The 21007-nt window shown below is 54.0% G+C and overlaps 1 protein-coding gene across 2 annotated transcripts in view; it reads right to left on the reverse strand.

The window, feature by feature from the left end:
• EML1 (EMAP like 1) overlaps positions 1–20519 on the reverse strand; it is an 87673-nt gene extending 67154 nt beyond the window's left edge. For both annotated transcript variants that reach the window (XM_087818288.1, XM_087818291.1), the window contains exon 1: positions 20403–20519. In XM_087818288.1, the coding sequence (XP_087674414.1) occupies positions 20403–20469 (67 nt within the window). In that variant the 5' untranslated portion in view covers positions 20470–20519. The remainder of the gene's footprint in view (positions 1–20402) is intronic.
• Positions 20520–21007: the final 488 nt, after the last annotated feature.

Below are 21007 nucleotides of genomic sequence, written 5' to 3' on the forward strand. Positions count from 1 at the left end.
AGTCCTAGAAGACAGAAGCCTGGTCCTAATCACCAAATAACTCCAAGGGCCTCTGAGGGCAGCCAGAAAGGAAAAGCACGAGGCAGAGGACCCACGGATCGCGAGCCACGCGTCCCGGGGAACCACCGGCCCCCAGCTCCTCCACGGTGAAGACGGCCAGCCCCAGTTATGCACGGACTGTGGTGGGGACAGAGAAAGAAACGACAAAACCGTAAGCTGCAGAGAGTAAGCAGATGTGAAGCACCGTTGTTCCAACTGCTAAGAATCAAGCCAAATGCCAGGCCTTGGAGCAGCAGGCACCCGGATCCCTACGGGAGGGCCCTGACCAGCGTGGCTCAATGGTTGGAGTGTCGGCCCGTGCACGGAAGGGTCCACAGTTGTTTATTTTTATTTTTAAAAATATATCTTTATTGATTTCAGAGAGAGGGAGGGAGAGAGAGAGAGAAACATCAATGATGAGAGTCACTGATCGGCTGCCTCCTGCACGTTCCCTGCTGGGGACCGAGCCCGCAACCCGGGCATGAGCCCTGACCGGGCATCGAACCTCAATCTCCTGAATCCTAGGTCGACGCTCAACTGCTGAACCACACAAGCCAGGCGGGTCTTGCGTTTGATTCCCGGTCAAGGGCATGTTCCTGGGTGCAGGTTCCATCCCCCGTTCCGGTCGGGGTGCGTGGGGGAGGCAACCAATCGATGTCTCTCTCTCCCCCTCCTTCCCTTCCATTCTCTCTAAAAATCAATGGAAAAAATATCCTCGGTCAGGATTAACAACAAAAATTCCCATGGAAGGGAGGGAGGTATTTAGTAAAGACAGTGAACTTTGCTTTCTTGGAGCCAAAACTTGGCACATCTGGCTGTGTGGTGCTGGAGGCACTGGGCTAGCTCTAGAGGACGCAGCGACAGGTGACTGGTACAATGGCCTCTCGGTGCCCCCAGGGCACCATCCACCTACAAGCCGGGCTTTCCACTGTCGGTCAGTGAAGCAAACGTAGGACACAGGGAAGACCCAATGGAGCCTCATCAGGACTCGCCCTGGGCACGGCGTCAGCTTGGCTGTCGGGTCCCACTCGCCCACACAGCCTTCCCCGAGCCCCTCACATGCTTCTGAATTTGGGTTCTGACCTCAGAATGGACGCATGGATCATACACCTTACATTACCCCAGACCCCAGAGGGGCCTGGGCAGCACCTGCCATCACACGGAGACGCCTCCGCAGGCAAGCAGAGGAACTTCCACGTGAAAGAAATAAATATAAACCATTAAAAGCCACGTTTCCACGCAGGTGGGCCTCCCCACCGCCGCGGCGAAATGATTTCAGATCCGGCCGAGGCTAACAGACGAGCTACCAGGAAGCATTTGGTTTCGGAGCCTCCTGGATCCCGAGATCCCAGGCGAGGGGCTGCGGGCCGACCTGGAAGCCAGGCCTCTGCAGGGCTGCTGGGTCTCGGGCACCTGAGATAAGCCCAGCTGGGCGGGGGCTCGCTGTGCCCCTGAAGGAGACGGTAAATGTTTGGTAAATATATTTAGGCAGATAAGGAACTCTACGGTTTCAAGAAAATGCCGCGGAATCCTGTAAATCCTGTATCATGGCTTCTGTTTTATGCACCCAGACTTTTGAATATCAGGTTTTGTTTATTTGTGTGTTTTTGTTTTGTTTTCTTATGCTCACACGAGGAATATTTTTTCCATTGATGTTTAGAGTGGGAGGGAGGGAGGCAGAGGGGTAGAGAGAAAGGGGGAGAAACACCACTGTGAGAGAGACACACCGACTGGTTGCCTCCCTCACATGCCCGGCTGGGGCCGGGGACTGAACCCGCAACCCAGGTACAAGCCCTTAACCAGGAATCGACCCTGCGACCCTGCAGTGCGCAGGCTGACGCTCTAGCCACTGAGCCACACCGGCCAGGGCGAATGTCAGGTTTTCTTAAAGCAGGTGTATCTATAAATAATTTTCAAGGTGCTGGAAAAAAAATGTGCAGAACAAAAAAATGCAATTGTCTTTATCGTATTTTCTTTTTAAATACAATAAAGTGCTCTTATAAAGGCAGGTGACCAGGTCAACGTAGACACTAGTGTGAAGACCACAAGTACGAGGCATGTGGCACTGTTCAAAGAGTTGGGGTCTTGTCAGGAGACCCGTCACTTACTCCCTGGGCGGCCTGGGTGAACTTGCCTAACATCCATCAGTCTGCCTGTGGTAAAACAGCATCTTACTAACCTTACCGTTTGGTTGCAAGAGGTAAGTAAGAAACAGGCCTGAAGCTGCTTTTAAAGCTATAAAACACAAGAGTGGAGATTACTTTACACTGGGTTATGTACTAAGTCAGTAAATGAAATTAAAATAAAGAGTCTCAATGTGACTCTTGAGAGTTGCAGCTGACGGTGGAGGTGAGCACTGTGCTTGCCACCCCAGGTCCACATCAAAAGTACAAGTAAACTATCAGCCAGTCAACCTGGAGAACCCGCTGGATGGAGTCCCATAACTCAGGATATAAAGCAGCAGCCAGGGGGAGGCTGGAAGGAGAGGCAGAGACGTGAAAGGAGCTGCCCCGTCCCCCCCCATGGCAGCTCAGAATCAGGAGGGATATCTCAGCTGCAGAGGTCCCCCCTGAAAAATGAGGGGTCCCAGCCCCACACCGAGCTCCCCAGCCAGGAACACCTGGTTGTGAAAATCGGCGGGGACTCGGTCCGTCCAGGTGAGCCGAGAGGAAAAGCAGCTGGAAACCCGGGTGTTCCCCTAAAGGGCCCGGCTCGCAGGCACTCACCCTGAGCTCTGGCGGATGGCCGGCGGCTTGGGGGGTGCCAGAGAGAAACTGATTTATGTGTCTTCGGGGTGAGGAGGGCTGGAGGGACAGCCGCCATCACGTCTATGTTGAGCCCTCCTCCGCACGGCCAAATCTGAATCTTCGTCAGACAGGTGACCTCCACTAGCTCCTCCCTGATGACTCTGAGACCTCCCCCCCTCCCGACAGAGGTCCGCAGGCCCCAGGCGGGAGGTGGCTGGCCACAGCGTACCCTTCTGCTGAGTGGCCTCAGGCTCAGCACTGGAGCCAAATCTGAACCTGGTGACCACCACCCGCCCCACCCTGGTGACTCCCTGAGACCCTGCCTCGCCCAACGCGTGTACCACCTGAGAGGCTCCGTCAGCAGCAGAGGCAGGCAGGGACAGGGCCGGGGGCCGGTGCCTTTTGCTGACCTGCCCCAGGCCAGGTACTGGTAGAAGCTGGTCTTGGTTCACAGGGTGGCCTCTCCCACGCACACCCAGGTCCACCACAGGCAGCTATCAACTGCAGATCACTTTGTGGCTCCTAACACATAGCCCCAGGCTGGTTACCGGCAGTGACAGACACTGGCTTGTCCTGGAGGCCCTCCCAAGAGGCCCTGGAATCAACACACCCAATGGCCGGCTTCAGCAGAGCACCTACTACCTGATTAGCACCTCAAGCGACACACCCAAAGGGTGGTCTCAGCCAGCACCAGGTCCCCCCTCTCTGTGGTCAGCCCCTCCACAGTGGCTCATATGGTGTCGCCGTGGCCAATTCTCACAGCCGGTCAGCCTGAAGGTCAATCCCACCCACTGACGTGCCAACAGCAATTCAGACTCAGCTACAACAAGACGGGACACATGACCCACACGGGACATTCCTGGAGCACCTGGCTCAGGCGATCAGGGACACTGTGCCCCACAGGACACCTACTACACAAGGCCACCCCGCCAAGACTGGGAGACATAGCAGACGGACCGAACACACAGACACAGACACAGAGAGGCAGCCAAAGTGGGGAGAGGACGAAACAGGTCCCAAATGAAAGGACAGGAAACATCCCTAGAAAAAGAACTGAGATGGAGGCAAGATATCTATCTGCCAGACACAGAGTTCAAGATGCTGGTTCTAAAGATGCTCAAGGGCCCCGAAAAGCTGCAGCCATCTTGAGAAAGCAGAACAACGCTGGAGGGATCATAATACCAGATATCAAACTACACTACAAAGCCACGGTCATCAAAACAGCCTGGCACTGGCACAAGGACAGGCATGTAGATCAGTATGGGAACAGAACAGAGACCCCAGAAATTGACCCACAACTATATCGTCAATTAGTATTTGACAAAGGAGGCAAGAGCATCCAATGGAATAAATACAATCTCTTCAATAAATGGTGCTGGAAAACTAGACGGGTCCGTGCAAAAAATAAAACTAGACCAACTTACACCAAACACAAGAATAAACTCAAAATAGATAAAAGGTTTAAATGTAAGTCATGAAACCACAAAAATCCTCGAAGAAAACCTAGGCAGTAAAATCTCAGACATCTCATAAAGCGGGATGGCCACCAACACATCTCCCAGGGCAAGAGAAACAAAGGAAAAACAAGACACATCAAACTAAAAAGCTTCTGCACAGCAAAAGAAACCATCAACAAAATGAAAAGGGAGCCCACTGTGCGGGAGGACATTCACCAATGATACATCTGATAAGGGTTTAATTCCCCAAATATACAAAGAACTGATTCACCTCAACACCAGGAAGACAAACCAATTTTTTTTTAAAAAAACTTCGTGAGAACTTCAACAAAGAGACACGTAAGCATCAAAAGGACATGGAAGCCGTAAGAAAGAACCAGTCGGAAACGAAGGACGCACTAGAAGGCATCAATGACAGATGAGAGGAGGCAGAGGGTCAAATTAGCAATCTGGATGACAAGACAACCAAAAGCACCCCGTTGGAACGGCAGGGAGAAAAAAAATGAGGGGACTCCTGGAGAGACACCCAACGTAACGGTGTTACAATGGGTTAATGAGATCGAGGAAGAAGGCGAAAGGTTACCTAGAGACAAAGACACAAAATCCCCAAATCTCTGAAAGTCCCAAATCTATGGGACACAAGGAAAGCAGTCCCAAGAGGAAAATTCATAGCAATACAGGCCCACCTCAAGAAACAAGAAAAATCTCAAGTAAACAATCTAACCTCACACTTAAAGGAACTAGAAAAAAAAAATAACAAAGCCCAAAGGGAGAGGGGGGAAGGAAATAATAAAGATCAGAGCAGAAATAAAGGAAATAGTGTCTAAACACCAATACAAAAGGCCAATGAAACCAAGAGCTGGTTCTTAGAAAAGTTTCAGGTGCGCACAGCGGTTAGACAATCATGTGCTTTACAAAGCGTTCCCCCTGATATTTCAAGTGGCGACCTGACGCCGCAGTTATTACAATATTATTGACTGTATTTCCTATGCTGTACGTTAGATCCCTGTGACTGTTCTGTAACGGCCAATCTGTACTTCTCAGTGCCTTCACCTCTCTCACCCAGTCCCCCCGTCCCCCTCCCCTCTGGCAACCAACCATCAGTCTCTTCTCTGTATCTGAGTCTGTTTCTGTTTTGCTTTATGATCTTCGTAATTACTGCTCATTCAGTTTGCTAATACTTTGTCGAGGTTCTTTGCATCTATGTCCATCAGGGATACTGGCCCATAATTTTCTTTCTTTGTAGGGTCTTTATCTGGTTTTGGAATTAGGATAAGGCTGGCCTCGTAAAATGAGCTTGGGAGCCTTCCCTTCCCTCCTCTGGAAATTTCTGCTTAGAGGTGTTAATTCTTTGAATGTTTGGTAAAGTTCACCTGTGAAGCCATCAGTCCAGGACTTTTGTCTGTTGGGAGTTTTTTTTATTATTATTACTGATTCAATTTTGTTGATAGTAATTGGTTTGTTCAGATTTTCTGTTTCTTAGTGATTCAGTCTTGGAAGATTGTAAGTTTCTAGGAACTGATCCATTTCTTCCAGACTGTCCAATTTGTTGGCATATAGTTCATTGTATTTTCTTATAATTCTTTATATTTCCATGCTATCTACTAGGCCACAGGAACCAGGATAGATCAGTGTAGTTGCAACCATGAAAACGCGAAGGCAACATGTCTTACTAAACAGTAATGTCTGTGTTTACACTACACACTGGACCTCCGGTGCTCGCCCTCCAGACCCTCTGCCCTCCTCTGTGCTGGGGGCCACCCCTGCTCTCGGCTTTCCCCGGGCGTGTCCACCAGGGCACGTAGCTGCAGATGGAGCGACGGACGAGAGGGGCCAGGGCCTTTACTCCCCCAGCTTCTCCGTAACTCGCAGAATCAAAATTTAAACCCAGGACTGTCCCCAAAGCCCCTGCCCTGAACCTCAGGGAAAGTGAGTCAGTGATAGATTCTAGGGAATCTTGAAAGAAATGCACGTAATCTTTTCGCTAGTTTTCAGGAGCTGATTAATTCTGAACAGGGGTAGCCGGTGCCCACTCATCTTTTTAAACAGTCCTGCAAAGGAGATGCTCCAGTCGGACACTCATGTCAGGGACTGTGCCAATGTGCAACAGTAATCTCAAGAAAACAAAAAACAAAACCAAAACAGAAAGTCAGAGCTATTCCAAGCGTCCAGCCCAGACCCTGCCCAGATCACAGGCCCACATCTGCTGTTTCCTTTCTTAGCCCCTTGGCTGGCTGCGAGGGAATGCGCGCTATTGGTGATCGGAGGGCCCGTGTCATGGAATTTCTTTAGCAAACATATGTCCCTCGTCATTTTCCCAAACTGCTCTGAATGTTCCCCATGCCTAGGAGAGCTCAGACACTTGTCGCCATTCTCTGGTGTCAGAGGAGCCCTTTGCTGCTGTTCGCTGGGTGTGAAGGGCATTGCGGGGTCTGAGCCCCGCTCCCAGGACTCTGCACCCCCGTTCCTGGCCAGCCTTGTGCTGATCCCCTCGGGGCAAGAATGCAGTTTTTAGTACAGGGATTCCAAGATAAGATGCTTAGACTCCACAGGCGAGCAGAGCAGCTGGCGGGGTGTGGGGGTGTGACCTGGGGCCACCCCCCCTGAGCTCTGACAGCCTGGAACTCCTAGGCACTTACCCAGCTCCTTGCACGGGCCCTGCACCCTCCCTCAGCACTGCTCACTCTGGGACTCTCCAAGTTCATGAACCTACGGTTTGGAAAAAGGGTCCTGCAAGGGACAAGCCAGTCACATGGAAGGACAAATACCACGACTGCACGCTCATCAGGGACAGGAGCGGTCACATTATTCTCAGGGACAGACCGAGCGTGGGGGTCGCCAGGGCTGGGGGAGGAGTGTAACGGGACAGTTTCGGTTTTGCAAGATGAAGTTCTGGGGATGGATGTGGTGACACTCCCACAACAACGGGAACGTGCTTAATGCCACTGAGCTGTGCGCCTGAAAGCGGTGACGACGGGAAATTCTATTCGAGGTGTGTTTTATAATAACTAAAAATAAAAATGTTCTGAGAAAAGCAAGAGATGAATTATTAGAATAAGGCCGCTGGAGAAGAACGGGAAGATCCAGAACTGCGGACGGAAACACAAGTTTCACCAGGCTTGGTTACAGCGGCGGCCCGGTGGCCGGAGGCCCGGCCGAGGCGGCAACGACCAGGCCGACGTGGCCGCCTGACATCTCCACTCGGCGCGGGCTCACCCCCTGGTCAGCACGCAGGTGCTGAGGCCCCCGGCGGGTCCTCCGGGCGCTGCTGGTCCCGAGGGAAACCCAGGTCTGCGGGGCAGTGAGAGGTGTGGCCTGGGCGCCACGGGCACCCACGGGGCCTGATGAAATCCCGGCCGGGAGGTGTCCAGAGCAGGGGAACAGGGGAGCTGGGCTCTAAGGGACTGGAGTCGGGCAGGTGGCGGAGGGCTGGGGAAGCGTCCCTGAGGGGAGGCGGGCCCCGGACAGGAGGGTGCACGGAACCAGCCTGGCACGTTAGACACCACCAGAGGCTGAGGGTGGGGGACCCCAGGGTGCCGGGGGGGGGGAGAGGCGCCTGGGTCAGGGAAGCAGGGGGTGGCCCCGAGTCCTGGAGCTCCGGGGAACTTCAGAGAGACTGTGGCGACTCAGAGACAAGTGAGACTTTAGCTCTAGAAAGTGGTGCGACGTGAAGGGAGATGTGGCGAAGGCAAAGACCCTTGTTTGGAGACCCCGGCAGCACCAGGGACAGGAACTCCGGTCTGGACCAGTGATCTGTGTGCAGCCTCGCCTCGAAGCCAGGGGCAGACCAACCCGTCGCCCCAGCCCCTCCATGTCCGGGATCCTTCCCATCTTTTAATCCATCACTCAGTCGTCAAACAGGATGAGCACCCAGAATGCCGTGGACAGTGGGGCCGGCGGCCTGGGCTCAGATCCCAGCCCGCACAGCGGTGCCCAGGGGGCCCGAGCACGTCAGGCACCCTCTGGGGCTTCCATGCCCTCACCCGTCCGCGCGGAGACGATCACAGTAGCCACCACAAAGGGCTGTGGCGAAGATTAAACGGGGAGACACGCTAGACGCTGCTTGGTGAGAATCCCAGGACTGTCCGTGTGTCTCCTCCCGGGCCAGTCATTCTACACACGCACACACGGCACCTGCACCGGGAGACACGGCCCTCCCTCAATGAGCTCAAGCTCCAGTTGGCGGCAGAGCTACAATCAAGTACAGGACGCAGATGGAACAGATATTTTGATATAATTAAATTATAGCAGCTCAATGAAATTTTGAAGGCAGGCAAAGAAACGACACACGGAGCCAGCGTTGTCTGTGAGACAGTGGAGTGCGGGCAAAGCCCTGCCAACAGGTCCCTACATTCATTTCGGCGCCCACGCGGTCGCCGGGAGCGGCGTCCGTGGGTCACACACGGGATGTGGCATCGCAGGTGACCTGGTAGCAGAGGAAGGAGCCCCGCTCGTCCTGTTCCTGTTTGTGACGCTGTAACGGGCGCTGAACGGCCAGCGAGGCCGGAGCGGGCGAGTCCCAGCTCTGCCCCACGGGTTCCCCGCTGGAACGCGTTTTTCTGAGAACAGTCAAATTCCTGTTACATAAAATAACCTCGGGGGGGGGGGGGGCTGACTTCACAGTCGGATCTTTTTTACTGCTAAGAATGCTGGTTTTGCCAAGAACTACTTCACTGTGTCAGCTAATTTGCTGCAAATAATTTGTTTGGGGCTTGTTAAGCCACCCAAGGCCTTCTGCAGATTCTCCACGCATCGATCGCAGCGACCCGGTGTCCAGCTGGGGGCGCCGCGTGATGCGTGTGCCGGACGTGGGACCCCTCAGGCCCGGCCCCGCCCCCAGGCCCGCTCCTGTCCACTGTGTCCTCCCCGCTCCCGGGGCCCACCCACCGCGCTCCTCGCCTGGGGCGCTTCCCTCCGAGTGCCCACGTCTGCTGCTTCTCTGATGGGGGGTGAGTCACGCGGCACATGCATGTGCACGTGGACACACCCGTGAGACACGTGTGCACATACGTGTGCGTGCCTGGAGACAGACGTGCTGTTTAGCATGTGGATATACACACACACAGTTTCAAGCACACGGGAGGGCAGCGGGGGTGCTTTCTTTCTAACCACAGTTCAGGGCTCGCCCGTCCCGCGTGGCCTTCTGCCGGCTGCGTGTTCGAGGCGGCGCTGTGAGAAAAAGAAGGCTGCTGCTGCTTTCGTTCATCCGACAGTCACGAGGACCCATCGGGGTCAGGCCCTGCCGAGGCCCCAGACAGAGACGCTCACTGGGGGCTCTGCCCGGGAGCCGGCGGTCTCACGGGGGTCTGAAAACGGGCCACAGCAGCAGGCCTCTGGGATAACCTTGACGACGGGGGTTTATACTAAACCACCCGCGGACCCCGGGGAAGCACAGTTCACTGCCCTGGGGAGCCAGGAGGGTGGCAGGGGCGGAGCTGGGACTTGGCCGAGACAGGCAGCTGCTCCCTGAAGGGCCCGGTGCCAAGGCAGGGGGCAGGGAACTGAAGACGTGCAGACGGGAGGCTGCTAGGATCAGATCCGTCTTCCAGAGGAGCATCTAAATGCCCGACGTGTCCTGGGCGAGCTCATCTGTGCCACGGATTCGGTTACCATCCACATACTGCAGGCTCTCAAATTTTTCATCTCCAGTCCCGCCGTCTCCCCGGCTCCAGAGCGCGCATCCCACGGCGGCTCCGCCCCTCAGCCTGGACGCCCCACGGGATGAGCACAGGACTGGCCGGGCTGACCCTGCCTGTCCCAGCTCCTAAGGACACAGCCGGGCGAGGGTGGCCCTAAGCAGCCCCTGGCCTTGCCCCCGGCTCCCCCTCCCCTGCTCCCCCAGCCCACCCTCCGCACCCTCCTTCAAAAACCCCTGCAGATCTGACCCCGCCACTCCCTCGCCTCAAAATCCTCCGCCACATTCTCTGCTCCACAGAGTAGACCCCCCTCCTAGCGCGGCCGAGGAGCCGCACGGGACCCCCGCCCCACTCCAGCCTCACTTCAGGCCGCTCGGCTCCTTTTTCTTTCACTGTAGGACACGCTTTCGGTTTCCAAAAGGTCCCTCAGGGCCTCCTAACCCTCCCCTGGGCGGGCTGCCATGTTCTCCCAGCCCCTCTCCGCGTTCCAGAAGGAAGGGCTGGCGCAGGGTCTCCTCGGGGAGCACCCCCCCACCCCAGCCCGGGCCCGCAGCTCCGCAGGCGTCTCCGAGGGCCGCCCACCCCTGGGCTCTTTAAGCAGCCAGCTGTGGACGCAGTGGTGAAGGACGCAGGCCTACTGTGTGCGGCTGGAAGCCCGGATCTCTGTATCTGAGCACCGTGGGCACCCGCCGCCGGTTTAATCAAAAGGAGCGGACTGAAGGGGCCGAGACTGGAGGCAGAACGTCTAGTCTGGGGGCTGCTGTTTTCAAAAAAACACCCAGAAACGCGGACGAGCGCCGAGGAGGGTCTGAGCTAAAGCAGGAGCACGTGAGAGGCCCAGAAATAAACCCGCACCTGCGCGGTGGACGAATATTGGACAGAGGAGGCAAGAACGTCCAGTGGGCGGAGAGAGTACACTCAGTGGATGGTGCTGGGAAAACCGCACCGACACCACGGAAAAGAATGAAACTGAACCACTCTCTTACGTGACTTACAAGACTAAGCTCAAAACGGATTCACGACGCGAAACCGTGAAACTCCTAGAAGAAAACATAGCCAGCAAACGCTCCGGCGTTTCTCTCCGCGATGTTTCTTCTGACCCATCTCCTTGGGCGAAGGAAACCAAAGAAAAACTAAACAAATGGGAACACGTCAGACTAAGAAGTGTTTGCACAGCAGAGGAGAGACCGTCGGCAAAACAAAGGCAACCTGCTAGACGGAAGAACATACTTGCGCCCGGCCGGGCGCGGCTCAGCCGTGGAGCGTCGACCTGGGATCCAGGCGATCGGGGTTCGATTCCTGGTCAGGGCACGTGCCCAGGGTGCGGGCTCGATCGATGACTCTCTCATCATGGATGTTTCTGTCTCTCTCTCTCTCCCTCTCCTTTCCTCTCTCTGAAATCAATAAAGATATATTTTTTTAAAAAAAGAACATACTTGCCAACGACACATCCGATACGGGGTTAATACCCCAAATTTATAAAGAACTCAGACAACTCAATACAAAAAAACCCACCCCAAAACAAAAACAAAACAAAAACACATTAAAAAATGGGCAGAGGACCCGAGAAGACGCTTCTCCTAAGAGGACAGGCGGCCAGTAGACGCAGGAAAAGACGCCCAGTGTCACTGATCATCAGAGAGATGCAAAGTAAAACCACAGCGGGCGAGAGCCCCTCACGCCTGTCAAACGGCTCCATCCACAGGTCAGCAACCGAGAAGTGCCGGCGAGGACCTGGGAAGGGCCCGTGCACTGCTGGTGGGGACGCAGACTGGGGCAGCCGCCACGGAAAACAGTACGGAGGGGCCTCAAAATATTAAAAACGGCCCCGGGCAGGTGGCTCAGTCGGTCGGAGCACTGTCCAGGGCACCCAAAGGGGGCGGGATGGGTCCCGGATCAGGGCACATACCCAGGTTACGATCGATTCCCCTCGGGAGGCAACCCATCGATGTCTCTGTCTCTCTCTGTCTCTCCCCCTCTCTCTAAACATATCCTCCGGTGAAGATTTTAAAAAGAAAATTGAAGACGGAGCTGCCTTATGACCCAGCGACTCCGCTCCTGGGCGTGTATCTGAAGAGACCCGAAAGAACGCCTGCCCCGTGCCCACTGCAGCGCCACGTACAGCGGCCCCGGTCTGGGCGCAGCCGCGGGCCCACCGCAGGCGGGCGGGTAAAGCAGTCCCGCCGCGGAGCACTGCGCGGCCGTGAAAAGGAGATCGCCCCGCCAGCAGCGTCCTAGGCCTCCCCGTTCTCCACTGGGGGCAGCAGGGGGGACCTACAGGGCACCAGCCCAGTGACGTGACTCAGAGGCGGACAAGCACCGTGTGACTCCCCTTACCCGGGGGCTCAAAAGGACAAAAGGACCACACAAGACGAAGCAGACTCACGGACGCGGAGAGCAGGCTGGTGGCTGCCAGGGGGGGGTGCTGGGGGCCGGTGAGCGCGGTGAGGGGGTCGGGAGTACAGATGGACAGCGAGCCGCAGAGCGGCCGCGGAGTGGCGCTGAGGGCGCGGGGTATCATCGGCCGCAGTGCCGTAACTGCGCACGGTGCCAGGGGGCACTGCAGGCATCGCAGGGACACTCGGTGAGGCACCTGCTGTCTAACCACCAGGCTGCACGCCTGAAACGAATACAAACGGATACTGAAAGTAAAAAATATATATATTTAGAATAAATGTGCGAGTCAGCAAACAAAACATTAAACCTCTCTACTGGGACGGTCGAAGGACACGAATAGATATTTCAGAAAGGAGGGAGCAGAAGTAGCCGAGAAACAGAAAGTGTTCAGAGGAATGAAGAAATACAAATGAAAACAACAATAACATTCCTGTGAGACGCCTAAAAACTACCTACTTGATTGAAATGTTTAAAACAGACGACGTCCGGCGCGTGCGGACGGCGAGCGTGACTGGCCCCTCGAACGCCGTGCGGCAAAGCTCCTGCGAGCTTCACGCGCCGATTCCACCGCTAGGAACCTAAGCTAACACAATTATTAGTAAAGCAGCAAGATGTATACATACAAATCTATTACTCATGAGATGTTTCACGTTAAAATTAAATAAATTAAGCAGGAGCGATGGATTACCAGGCATTTGGGGAGCAGAGTCTACCCAGCCGGTTGAGATGGGAGGGTTTGGGGGGAACAGGCGTCTGAGACGATTACTGGGAAGATGGTGTGTTGAACATTTTTTAAAAAATCCACACCCAAGGATACATTTTTATTGATTTTAGAGGGGGGGGAGAGAGAGAAACATCGATCGGTTGCCACCCGTAGACACCCCAACCAAGGATCGAACCCGCAACCTGGGTATGTACCCTGTCTGGGGATCGAACCCATGACCTTTCGGTGCACTGGACGACCAGCTGAGCTGCACCGACCAGGGCTGACCATTTTTAATTGCCCGGCACTGCAGGGATTTGCTGAATATTGGTTCCACCTGCCCACTGGATTTAAAGGCCTCTCCATGAAAACCGGCCCGATTCTGTCCTCAGTGCCTTTAACCGGGAGCTGCCGCTGTCCCTGAAAGGTTATGTGTGGGGATCATCTGCAACCGAGGATGGTGCCCAGAATGAAGGACACGCCCAGTCCCGGACCGAGCGGGCTTCCCCTCCCTCTGCAGGTGCCGGGGCCCCCGTCAGGCCCACCCCCAGGCCGGGCTCTGGGCTCCGAGCTCTTGCCCTCCCGCGGCATCCAAGCTTGCGGGTCAAATCTGTCTCCACGCAGTGGGGGTAGTTTAGAAAACACAGGCTTTCAATCTTTTCCAGAAAGCTGGCAGGAAAAACATACCATTGCATTTTTTTAAGACACAACTAAGCACTCTGCAAAACCGTGGCCTCCAAACCAACAGTATTTTCCAGTAAAGATACAGCGTTGGAGGAAACACAACTGGAAGTGTGTCCACCTAACTCTTTGTCAAAAAGTAAGCACTTTGAAGAACGATGGGCTCTTCTCTTTAAAGCCAGCCAAAGAGGAAGCGCCTGGCTCCTCCTGGCACCTCGACGCCCCCGCTGTGTCGAACCCTCACCGGAGGATATTTTCTCCATCGCTTTTCAGAGGGAGTGGGAGAGAGAGAGAAACATCGGTGTGTGAGAGACACATCGACTGGTCGCCTCCCACACGTGCTCCGGCCAGGGCTGGGGACGGAGCCTGCCACCGAGGCACGTGCCCTTGACCGGAATCAAACCCAAGGCCCTGTAGTCCGTGGCTGATGCTCCAACCGCTGAGCCAAGCCGGCCAGGGCCACGGCAGGCTGCTTTTAAATATCAACATTTCTGACTTCATTTAGAACGTTTTGCTAATACTAGAAAGCCTCTCCCTGTTAATGAGCTAAGATCTTAAAGAGGAATAATAATATTTCTCCTGGAAAAGACTTTTTGCACGTAGTACCAAATACCCTTGATTTCAGGTGTTCAGAGGAAGCCTTACTGACGAGAGCAACGCTGTAACGTACAATCCGCAACGCTTTCTCTGTGGTTAGGGGAACCACACAGCACGAACAGACTGTCACAGAGAAACAAAGAGGTTATTTCTCTTTTCTGATCCACCCTCCACTCAACTAAAATGTTTACTTTGTTAAGAGAACATAGGAAAAGGCTTACACTGTCGCAGAAATTAACAATAACCAACGACTGGTTACTTTTTAAACACGGTCTTGTGAATTTTCCGCCGAAATGCTTGGGTTTGTTTATAACGACATAAATACTTGTGGTTTGGCTATAAAATAAATTCCTTGCCGGGTGGAGCACCAGGTGCGCCAATTAGAAATCCCCGCCGCGCGGTGCTTGCTCTGCACTCTTCCACGAGAGCGTTTTCTGAGTTTGCCGCCGCAGAAAGCCACGGCGGCCTCCTGCCACCGTGAGGGTGCAAAGGGGCCTGAGGACACTTCCCACTGCTGGGCTCAGGTGACTTCCTCCCCACGAGTGTCTCGATCCTGTTTTTAATCCGACTGTTGGCCAACTTGAAAATTCTACCACCGAGTTAAGAGAAAGTCATCCGTATTACAGATGCCAAAAGATGTTTCGGATTTTCAATAAATTATTCTTAATTCCCCAAATAGAAATGCTTGGAAATAAAAACAATTTTCCATTTCAGAACTAGAAAAGAACAGTAAGTGGAAACAGCACAAAAGATTATTACAGTGATTTCAAAACGTGAGGGAGAGCAGCCGGCAGTGTGGACGCGGCCTGCCGTGGTTGTTAACGAGTAAGCAGCACCTGCGGGAGGAGCCCAGCTATACCCGGGACTTCTAGACGTCAGAGGGAACACGACAAGGGCTCTCATGACGCTCTCCGAGGCAGACTCATACCCTTTAAGGCAATGACCAACTTCTAAAGTCATGGTAACGCTGGAATGTGGCATATGAGGGCTGGGACGCTTCACAGAATTAGAACACAGATCACAACTGTGTTATTTATAATCTGAAAGGGTTGTGCTCGAAAAGAAAAGAAAGGGTTTAGCCATAATACATGTAAACAAACAAGAATTTTAGATGGAAATCAATGAGTGGTAACAATGTGACGTGACCAGCAAAAGAGCAAATATGACCGTGGGCTGCATTATTAGAAACATAGACTATGGAATGAGGGAGGGGAAGTATCCTGCTCGACTCTGCTCTGTTCAAAAGCCGTGCCTGGGATACCACATTCAGTTGTGTCGAGTTTTATTTATTTAATTTTTTTAAAAAATATATCTTTATTGATTTCAGACAGAGGAAAGGAGAGGGGGAGAGAGATAGAAACATCAATGATGAGAGAGTCATTGATCGAACCCACAACCCGGGCATGTGCCCTGACCAGGAATCGAACCCTGATCGCCTGGATCCTAGGTCGACGCTCAACCGCTGAGCCACGCCCGGCCGGGCAGTTGTGTCAAGTTTTAAAAGGCACGTAGGCAAAAGGAAACAAGTACAGCTATGGCAAACCAGGGTGGTGAAGGGTCTACAAGCATGTCTTAGGAGGAATTTTTTTTTAAATGGTAATGATAGGACTTGAGAAAGAGCTATCATGATGTCTTCAAACATGTGATGGCCTTGTATACAGAAAAGAGATTAAACCTGTTCTCTGTGGACCTAGGGCCAAATTTTGACTGTATGTAGGAACTGACTGAACTGTATAAAGAAGGAATGGAGAGACAGTGAGTGTCCAGGCCCTTGGAACTGCTCAAGCCTGGGGTGAACACCCTGGGGAGCATTCCCCGCCCCGCACCCCAAACAGAGACGGCAAGCCCTGGAGGGGTGGGCGGAGGGAATCGGTGGGCGGGAGGGGCGGGAGAGGAGGCCAGAGCACTGCCTCTTCTCACCTCTGTGGGACCAGCTCCAAGTTTATCTGCTTTACATTTGGGCTCCTGGGTTAGCTGTACATGGAAGAAGCAGTCAAAGGCTTAAGAAAGTAAACCAGGGGATCAGATTACCTGCCGGGTCCCTTCAGATGCTGCGGTCCTTATAACCTACCAAGGAAGCCGAGTGTGCACCGGCACTTCGGTGAGCCGCGACTGGGGAGAGCATCGAAAGTGAAATGAAACCCGGGTCCTTCATTCCCTGTTCTTTTCCCAGCAAGGTGAAATCAAAAGAACTGATACTTAGATATCATAAAATCCAGATGGATTCCTCAAAAGTGTTAAAGCCAGCCTGGCCGGGCGTGGCTCAGAGGTTGAGCGTCGACCTAGGATCCAGGAGATCGCGGTTCGATTCCCGGTCAGGGCACATGCCCGCGTTGCAGGCTCGATCCCCAGTGGGGGCCTGCAGGAGGCAGCCGATCAGTGGCTCTCATCATTGATGTTTCTCTCTCTCCCTCTCCCTCTCCCTTCCTCTCTCTGAAATCAATAAAGATAGATTTTTTTAAAAAAAGTGTTAAAGCCAGAGTTACAATGGGACCCAGCAATTCCATTCCTAGGTGTCTACCCAAGATAAATGAAAACACCCCCCACCCCCACAAAAACTTGTACGGATGTTCTTAGCAGAGTTATTCAGGATAGTCAAGAAGTGGGGACACCCCCAAAGTCCACCAACTAGCAAAGGAGACACAAAATGTGGTCTGTCCATACAATGGAATATTATTTGGCCACAAGAAGGAACAAAGTAGCCCTGGCCTATGCTGCTCAGTGGTTAGAGCATCAACCCACAGACGGAAGGGTCGCGGGTTCGATTCCCAGTCAAGGGCACGTTCCTGGGTTGCAGGTTCAATCCCCAGCCCCGGTTGTGGCGGACGCGGGAGGCAACCAAGCGATGTGTCCCTCTCACGTCGATGTTTCTCTCTCTCTCTCTCTCTCTCCCCCTCCCACCCCGCTTCCGCTCTCTCTAGAGATCAATGGAAAAAGTATCCTGGGGGGAGGATGAGGGGGAGTAACAAAAAGAAAAAAAAAGGGAAGGAGGAATAGTAACGAAGTGCACAGGCTACCACCTGGACGAGCGAGCGAGCCTTTAAACACGACGCTCAGCAAAAGCAGCCAGACACGAAAGGCCGATCACTGCACGGCTCCATCCATCCTGAACACCCAGAATCTACGTTAGACACAGAATATAGATTTGTGGTCGTCAGGGTCTAAGGTGATGGGGGAACGGGAGCTACTGCTCAAAGGTATTGGGGTTTCTATTTGGGGTGATGAAAATGTGCTAAAATCAGAGAGTGGTGATGCTTGCCCGATGCCGTGAACAGACAAAAAGCCACTTCATCGAAGACTTTAAAGGGGAGAGATTTTATGGTATGTGAAAATCTCAGTAACACTGCTATTAAAAAAAAAGATTCGGACAGGTGCGGAGGCTTCGCAGTTGTGTGGCCTCACGGCGTCACCAGCCTCCGCGAGCCTCTGGTCCTCACAGGCAGAGGAGCGTGGGGGTGCCCCTGCCTCAAAGGGGGCCTCTGACGGAAACGGGGAGCGAAGGCTGGCATTTCCCAGTCGTAAACTGGCCGACAAACGACGGCCTTTGTCCGCTCGCCCACTACGGTCGTCTTTCTCGGAGCCATAAGGGAAGCTCGTGATTCCTAGCTCACCCTGCAGGGCTCTAGGTACTGCGAAGAAAAGCCGGCGCACAGATGCCCTGCTTCAGCCGGAGGGCCCGCATCGAGCCCATGAGGACGGCGGGCGCTCAGGAGGCCAGCCGCCGGCTGCAGGTGTCGCGCCAGTGACAAAGGAAGTAGGAGAGGTGGCAAGAAGCGGGGCGCAAGGTGCAGGCGGAAAAGTCACGCGCGAGAACGAACTGTTCTCCCCCCCTCCTCCCGTATATACGACCTTCTATCTTCAGTAGGGGAAGCCACCCGAAAAATACATACGGGCTGTATTTGCTGGACCTAATACGTAACTAGGACTTTTTAGTTCCTGTCGCTATCAAAACCAGGGAGCTGTAGACCCAACCTATGAAAATTCATGAGTTCATACAGGATGCTGCATAGTCTTGCCATTGAAATGTAAATCTCTAATTTAAGAAGAAGAAAAGTGTTTCAATGTAGCTAATAAAATATCCAAATGTTTCAGTCCCTCCTTGGTGGAATGGTGTTTCTGTGGCCCACTGCTCTAATTGAATCACCATAGTAATTAACTGAATTGTATTTATTTACATTTTCACTTAATGGAGGCCTCTTAAAATGGATAATTTCACATAGAAACATCTGTTGCTTAAGACATCATCAGTGAGCATTCATTCCCGCCCCACAGGCTACTCTTTAAACTGTATTCATAAGGTAACCCCCAAAATAAGAAGTAACAGAGCTAAGAACTTTCCGAGAAAAGTAATTCAACAGCCATCATTCACTTCAATGTCTTTTGTTTGCTTCTAGTTACTTTAAAGTGATTTTTTTCTTTAAACTGTTACATACGATACGTAAGGGTTGGTTTTTACTTTCTTTTACGCATCATTACCAGCAAAATAGCTTACCAATATCTCTACGCTAGCAATTAATGAGAGAGCAGAAAAATTTTTAAAAATTCATGAATAGATGTTTAGATCAACTTTATGGCTGAACTGCTGTTTAGCAACAATATGACCAGACCTTCCAAACAACTGGTCAAATAAAAACGCCTAGGCTCATTTCATAGCCTAAATCAAGCTGTCAACATATATTATTGCATATTCATGTTTAAAAGCCTCTATGCCTGGAAAATTTCATTTAATATAATTTTTCAGCCACAAGCCTTGCACAACTAACACGGGGGATTCTCCCACAGACACGTAGGAGGGGGTACTACTGTTTACATCCAAAACTGTAATTCAAATATGACTGATTGTAAGTTGATTACAGAAAGTATTCAAAATTTAATTGAAGAATCTATTCAACCTACTGGAGAGTAAAACCGTTCCCATGACTAAACTATAAGGAATTCCGGTGCCCAGCGGAGTACCAAATACCCTCTGCTGGCCTCGCCACCTTCTGAGGATCAAAAAACACAGGGGTTCTGCCCTGGGAAACTGGTGTTAGATTTGAAGAGAGTCGAAACTTTCAGTCCACTGAAGAGGGGAGGGCATTCCTCAGTCAGGGGAGGCCACATGTGATTAATATGAAGATTATAAGCTGCCAAAGCTCTCAGAATACACCCTCTTCCCTGAAAAGGTGATAAATTTCACCAGAGATTAAAATATCATTACAGACGATGAACCGACACGCTCATGAACCTTTTTGCCACAGCTCATACATCCTATTTGCAAACAGGTGTCGAACAGCCAGGAAAGTTCCCCTAAATCACAGTTACAATTATAAAATAAAAAGCTCGGGTTTTCAAAAGCATCTAGAATTCCCAACGATTCCAGCTGCGCTACAGGTACATCCTAAAAACACACGCATCTTTTTTCCTGTACAAACTTCTGGGGCTCTCGGATTAAGCAGTAAATCCAAGATATAAAAAAAAACTGTGCTGCTGATGTTTGTCCGTGGATCCGCGCACCTCATGTTCTGATCAAATAGGCAGCGAGCTGCGGAAACCTTTTTCAACCTTGCTGGTGGGACTAAAATTTTAAAAGATACCATATTGGTAGCTATTGATGTTTCCTTCCTGTTAAAAAAATTAAAAAAAAAATTATTTATTTATTTATTTTAAATCTATCACCCTGAGAGCAAAACTGGTGGGGACACTTGCGAGGCAGGTCGCCCGGGAGCGGGACGCCTGCGCCCGAGCGGAGCCGCATGGACCCCGGGCGCGCCCGCGGCCGCACTGCGCGTCCTCGCGGGAGCGTTTTGTTTCCGCGCGACCGGCCCGCCGAGCTGCTCGCCCGGACCTCCCCGAGCGGAGGCGAGGCTGGAGCGCAACGCAACACGTCCGCGGAGCCCCCGGGCGCCGGCCTCCCGCGCGCAGCCGCGCCGGTGCGTCCGTGCGGGGGGCGCCGCCACCGGCCGGCCCCGCGCGCACCGGCCGGAGCCGGGCGGGGGCGCGGCGAGCGCGGCCCGGGCCCGCGGCCCAGCACAATGCGCCCCGGCGGCGGGAACCGCGCGCCCCGGCGCCGCAACTTTGCGCGGCCTCCCCGCCGCCCGGCCTCGCCCCTCGGCCTCCCCGCCGCGGCCCCGCCCGCAGGGCCTCCCGGCCTCCCGCCGCTCACCGTTGCAGAACTGGAGCAGCGAGGACGTGTCGTACAGGCTGCTGTAGCTCGAGAAGCCGTCCTCCATGCTGAGGCCGCGGGGCAGCGCCCGCTCCCGGCCCGCCGCGCCGCCGCTCACCCCCACACTGAGCGCCCGAGCCGCGGCCGGCGCTGGCGCTGGGGCGGCCCTGCCGGGGCGGCCGCCGCCGGTTACCACGGCAACCCCGGGCCCGCCGCCGCCGCGCCGCCAGAACCGGCTCCGCCCGCCAGGGGGCGCCCGCGGCGGGGACGTGGCCGGGCGGGGCCCGGGAGGGCGGGGCCGGGGCGGGGGCGGGGCTGCCGGGTCCCCCAGGAGGAGGGAGGGCGCGCGGCCCGCCGGGGCTAAGATGCTGCGGGAGCCCCGCGGCCGGGCCCGCCTCCTCCGGGAGGGCCAGGCGTGGGGGGCGCGGGGACAAAGGGGAGCGGGGCCGGCGGCCGCGGCGACGCGGGAGGGGGAGGGGAACCCTGCCGCGGACGTTACCCTCCCTCCCGGCCCCGGGAACCCCCTCCTGCGGACGCCGAAGCCCGCGCTCCCCGGAGGCGCTGTCCCCCGGGCGCGCGGGCCGCTGCAGGACCAAACATGGACA

The sequence above is a fragment of the Miniopterus natalensis genome, chromosome 1 (assembly GCF_054644295.1).
Source record: "Miniopterus natalensis isolate mMinNat1 chromosome 1, mMinNat1.hap1, whole genome shotgun sequence".
Lineage (NCBI taxonomy): Eukaryota > Metazoa > Chordata > Mammalia > Chiroptera > Miniopteridae > Miniopterus > Miniopterus natalensis.